Source organism: Cupressus sempervirens, unplaced genomic scaffold (assembly GCF_028749045.1).
Source record: "Cupressus sempervirens isolate cs-2001-9-10 unplaced genomic scaffold, ASM2874904v1 CseChr00s100001_01, whole genome shotgun sequence".
Classification (NCBI taxonomy): domain Eukaryota; kingdom Viridiplantae; phylum Streptophyta; class Pinopsida; order Cupressales; family Cupressaceae; genus Cupressus; species Cupressus sempervirens.
The window spans coordinates 3,229,033-3,235,032 of NW_028322205.1; the positions used below are offsets into that span (position 1 = coordinate 3,229,033).

General features: G+C 34.5%; 1 protein-coding gene across 2 annotated transcripts in view; it reads right to left on the reverse strand.

Annotated features, from left to right (window-relative positions):
• LOC149527872 (Pentatricopeptide repeat (PPR) superfamily protein) overlaps positions 1 to 3,038 on the reverse strand; it is a 188,843-nt gene extending 185,805 nt beyond the window's left edge. The window contains exons 1-2 of one of the 2 annotated variants that reach the window (XM_089812047.1): positions 2,464 to 3,038; positions 2,278 to 2,367 (exon numbers count right to left, since the gene is read on the reverse strand). In XM_089812047.1, coding sequence (XP_089668173.1) covers positions 2,278 to 2,367; positions 2,464 to 2,537 — 164 coding nt within the window. In that variant the 5' untranslated portion in view covers positions 2,538 to 3,038. The remainder of the gene's footprint in view (positions 1 to 2,277; positions 2,368 to 2,463) is intronic. The other variant, XM_089812048.1, reaches the window with a different exon arrangement.
• Between the last annotated feature and the right edge of the window lie 2,962 nt (positions 3,039 to 6,000).

Sequence of the window (6,000 nt, forward strand, 5' to 3'; positions counted from 1 at the left end):
TGTTAATCAATCAATCATCCAGAAATCCGTTAATCTGCCAACTCTTCTTGAATCTTGTAACAGGAACTGCGAGCAGACTGGTCATATCCGAAAGGATTGCAAAGAATAGATGAAGAAGAAGAAAATGGAGAGTTCTTTCGATTCCGAGTCTTCTCAGAATGATGATGAAGATGCAAGCAGTGCTACTTTGGCTAATCAGTCATCTGATGATGACTGGTTAGAGTAATTTAATCTTTGTGTGAAGATGTTTGTCACGATGCCATGTGTGACTTGGCACCACTGTACAGTAGGAGTTGTTGGCAGTGATGTAGATGCCACGTGTAACTTGACACCACGGTTTAGTGGGAGTTGTTGGCAATGATGAAGTAATTGATCTTCATTGGTATTGTAGATGTTGAAGGCGCGAGATTCTAATGTTGCAGAAGGATCTTTTCACATTTGCTGAAGTACTGTTTGGAGATGTTAATCTTCATGTGATTGAAGGTGTTAACATCTTGAGGGCTCAACGGAGTCTTTGATAAAGGTGTAGGTTATGGTATGATCATTTGGAGCATGTTATCTCTTTGTTTGAGATGGTTTGTCATGTTTATGTTCCTGAGGCCATGGTTGGAACTTTGACATTGATCTTGGTTTCGTTTCTTTGTATTGAGTATATTGATCATTTGTTGGATACTTCGTGATATTGTAATGTTGCATTCAGAGTTGGCATTGACTGATAGTTACAGGTGCTCATGAATACTTAGAGAGGATGGTGATGTTTTCTCTTGTGATTAGAGATGTGTTTGTTGGAATGGTCAATGCAGAATGTTCGAGAGGCATTCATTTGATATGGACTAAGGAGAATTTTCTTAGTTGAGTCTTGGTTGGAGACTTGGATATCTTGATGAGTATTCTCATCTTGCTCTTAACTTTGTACTTCGTCAAGTGGGAGATTGTTGGAATGACGAAGTACTGTACGGTGGACTACGATGGAGGTGAATCACCGTACGGTGACACCAGTGGAAGAGATCACCATACAGTGGAAGTAAGGTGACCGTACAACTGAGTCTAACAAATGTATTTCATACAGTGAATGGCATGTGCACAATGACGTCTCAATACGGTGAAGCAATACAACAAAGTTTGTATGAGTGATCGAGGCCCAAAGGGAGTGTCTAAGGCCCTCATGCCGAAGGGAGTTTCAGAGGCCGAAGGGAGTGATCCCATGACGAAAGGAGTTTCTGAGGCCGAAGGGAGTGATCTGATGCTGAAGGGACTGCCAACTGGATGAGTGATCGTTGGGACTGTCAAGGCTGTTAGTAACTATTTTTGTTATGTGACAGTTAATGCACCAGATTCCATAACGAATTGCAGAGTGTATAAATGTCTGCAGGATTCGTTGGGCTCAGAAGGTTGTGAAAGTCAGATTGATTGTAAAGGCAATCTGAGCCTATGAGCCTATCCAAAAACCAGAGTTTGTTGTATGTAAATTGTTTACTTTAATACAAAATTTCTCAGGGGTTTTTGGGTGGTGGGTTTTTCTCTAAAGGGTTACCCACATTAAATATGGTCTTCTATGTTTATCTTGTGTGCATTTGTTTTTCAATGTTCTCGTTTTTCCTGTGCATCTCAATGTTGATAAATTAGATTTAGAATCTTTTATATTTCCCCTGTAAATTGGCATTTGGAAGGCGCTATCCACAAGTAGCTTTCCTAACACTCACAAGGGGCCTCTCATATCCCAGCTTAGCCCACAATTGTCTTTTCAGGCATGGCTTGGTGCTTGACCTCTGAACTTCAAGAATCTCAAAATTAAGGGGGCAACCCCTAGCGCACATGGAGACGGATAGGCTTGAAGTCGTGGGTCACCCCCATGGTCTCAGGTTCAATTCCGCCTCCTGTCTTTCCGGTGGGAGTGGCTTGCGCACGGTTGCTCTTCACCCATGGAGGACTAGTCTCGCCTTAAGCTTGCAACGGCTACTAGTCATCACTGGGCTTAGGTCACAGGGATACCTCCATGTAAACAAAAAAAAAACAATCTCAAAATTAATTCCCATTGAGAATCAGTGTCCAGAATTACCATGTCAGTGATCGAATTCATGTTAAAGTGTACAGCATTTCAGCGCTAAATGCAGAATTGAAACACACAACTTCGAAGAAGAAAAATACAGCACTATTTTAATTTTACCTATGTTTATGCAAAGCACAAATTATTCAATTGAGAAACAAACTTCTATAGAACATTAAATAATTCCTGTTATTCTCGTGTGTTACCCAAATTTTAGGTAGGATAAATACCTGGAGGGTGATTTGTTTTGTCGTGCTCTCAATACTACTTTCAACGCTTTACTTGTTGGTGAGGCCTGTAATCTTATCGGCGCAGAATGCCTGAATAGTTTTTCATTTATTATTTAGAAGTCCGATATTAGAGTGAAAAAAATTTAAATGAGGGTCAAGACCGACTGAAAATTTAACTGCACTCACCTGAGAGGATAATGAAAAGGATAAAGAATGAATTGAGGTATTTTTATGTTTATTTTGGCTATGTCATTCGCCATGAAATAAACGAGATAACAGATGTGAAATATTCACTTCAGCTGAGAAATGTTATGCAAGGGTTTATGAGAACTTCGGACGCCGCTTAGACTGAGCTTTGAGACTTCAGCTCCAAAATCTAATCCTTCAAGCAATACTTCTTACCGCTTAGGGGTTAGTCCGATACATCTCGGTTTTAGGATTTTCTTCCCAGAATCTGAGATTTAAGAGAGACGAGACTAACGCACAGATTATCTATTGGCAGGCACTAGTCAGTATGCGCACTTAATATGACTTTCCCTGTAGTATTCGCCTAAATTTGCAGGAGTGTTGCTCGTTAACATGCTCCCGAGTATACGACAGGTTTCTCGTAAACAAGATAATTAAGGCCTCCCCAGTTTTGAACTGGCCGACTGTTGGTTACCGTGCATCGCCCAGATTTTAATTTTCTTCAAAATTGTTCTGCGATTGTGAAGTCGCCTTAATTTTTACCGTCGGTAAAGACAAACAAACAAGTGCTACCTCGTGGCTACTTGCGTTTAGTAGTACTGGTTTTGGTTTTGGTTTTGGTTTTGGTTGTAATTTAATCATTTTTATTACTATCATTTATATCAAAATGTTTAATAGTTGTGGTGTAATAGTTGTGGCGATAGTTAAATATATACATTAGTATTGTATTGAACAGTTTAAATTAAAAATATAGTGATAATAATTTTAGTATGTTAGAATAAAAATGAGTCTCAACAATTTCTTCGTCATATATGAAGTCTTGGATCCTTCAAAGTACATGTATTTCATGATTGAGATAGAATGAATAGATTTGGTATGTTTCATTAAGATTAAGTTTAGTAATATGATTGAAAATTGCATCAAAGTTAGTATTAAGATCACGGTGGTCTTAAGACAAGGCATTTGAACTGTTTGACAATACATCTCAAAGATATGTGGTCACATGGACTACAATGATAGTAGGATATACCCAAAATGGATATGCTCAAAAATGCTTTAGAAACTATAAAGTAAATGCAATCGATAGATGTAAAACCAAACACCACAACTTTTGCAAGTGCCCTCCCTACATGTGCCAAAATGAGAGCTTTGGAACAAGGCATGTACATCCATGGAAATGTAATTGAAACAAGGCTTTTGTTAGATATTAAAGTTTGAAATGCTCTGGTAGATATGTCTACAAAATGTGGAATAATAGACAAGGCTCATGAACTGTTCGATAGAATGCCTTAAAAAGATGTCATCTCATGGAATTCTATGATAGTAGGGTATGCACAAAATTAATTTATTAAAAATGCTATTGAAATTTTCAAGAAAATCTATTTAGTAGGTGTAAAACCACATTCTACAACCTTTTCCATTATCATCCCTTGTCAAAATGAGATCTTGGGAACATGGTCTACAAATCCATCAAAATGTAGAGGAAGGTGGATTTTTATCAAATATTACAGTTGGAAATGCTCTCATAGACATCTATACAAAATGTGGAAAAATAGATTAAGTGTGTGCATTATTTTACAGAATGTCTCAAAGAGATTTTATGGATGGCAATGATTGTAGGATATGCACAAGATGAATTTTTCGTAAAGAGTTTAGAAACTTTCAAGGAAATGGCTCAAACTTGAATTACAAGAAATCAAATAAATAATTCTAAATAAACCATATAGAATGCTCATGCCCTCTTTCATAGTGAATTATAGAGAGGGGTTTGGAAGACAAGACCTCTTGTTATTTGCAAGATAATTGCCAATATATTTGAAATATAGAGTTTGATTAAACGCCCATCTTCATAGGTGCCCTCCGCTAACCCTAATTATAGGCTAGGTCAAGATTTGTGGCTCTCTAAACTAAATTCATTCTGAAATAGAAAATTTAATTAAATATTAATTTTTACATTCACTAATAACCCTTGTTACATGCAAGGTCAACATATCTTGCTCTGTGAGCCAAATTCACCCTCCAAAACTTCTTTAAACCTAAGTTGAACCATCCCACTCAACATGATTACTGCTATTAGGGATCATTGAAATCAACTAACTCAAAATTTAGTTCAAAGGTCAAAGGTGAGTGGATAGAGGTTTGAGTGACAAAGGGCCATCGAGAGAAAACATATGTAGAATGATCCCTTAGGAAGTAAACAAAAGCGGTAGAATACAATGCAATGCTTCCAAAAGATTTTTGGGAAGAAGTATCTTTAGTCAAATTCCTCCAACTATCTCAACTCTAAGTGTCCCAAAATATAACATTATTTGGATAAGTTGGTGAAAGAAGCCCCTTATCGTGTATGTATGAAGTGCACAGACCATTGTTGTAGTTTCCATCAACTATGATTTAAAAATCAAATAAATAATTCCTTTCAACCTCCGCTTTATCTAGCACTATCTCTTTTTCTATTTCTTTTTTGTCACTTTCCTTGCAAGCTCCGCTTCATCTAGCATCATCTTTTTTTCCTTTCTTTTCCATCACTTTTTTGGCCCGGAATTTACTTTCCAATATGAGACATTGTATAATAAATAATCTTATTATTATTATTAGCATCATCATCATCATCATGTATCTAAAGACTTCTTAATATTTAAATTGTACTTTTATCTAGTGTTTGTGATAAGTATGTATAGGAGGCTAAATGTTTTAGTCAATAAGATAATTATAAATTAATTTTGTTCATTTCAAAATGTAAAAAAATTCATCCACACTATACAATATATTAATTGTATAAGAAAACTTTAAAAATATTAATTTCATTTGGTGGAAACAAAGAGGTTTAATCACTAATCAAGTTGAAGAACTGAAAATTTGATACAATAGTACTTAGCCTATCGGCAAGTACTAATAAATATCCACCACAATCCAACAAAATAAACATTAACACTACTATTAGTAGAAGCTTCAATTTCAACAAAATAAAAATTAACATTATTACTAGTAGAAAACTTCAAATATTGTTTTATCACTTTTGTATGCTTTAAGAATGTTGTTAATCGTATTGCATGTCCATATCTTATGACTTTTTAAACTTAATTCTATTTTATCTACTCTTGTAGAATTCCAATTCTTATGAATTCATATTCAAATTTTAAATAGAAATTCAATTAGTTTTTAGTTTTATAAAAATTAATTAGTTTTTATATAAACAATATTTATTATTAATTTATCACCATTTGAACTAATTATGATTAAAATATTTTGCAAATATCATGTGTGTTCCAATAGAATAAAAATTGACAAATATAAGAGTATGTTTAAACATTAATTTATTTAAAATTATAATTTTGATTAATGTTCATTTTTCTTAAATAATTTTGATATTATTGTTAAGATTTAATTGTATAATTTTATAGTTGAATTATTGACCTCGTTCACAAGATCTCAAAAAAAAATTGAACATATATCTTGAAAATTATTTTAATATAAAATTATTAATAAAAAATAATCTAAAGGAAAAAAAAATGGAGACAAATTAAAGGAGGGAAAATA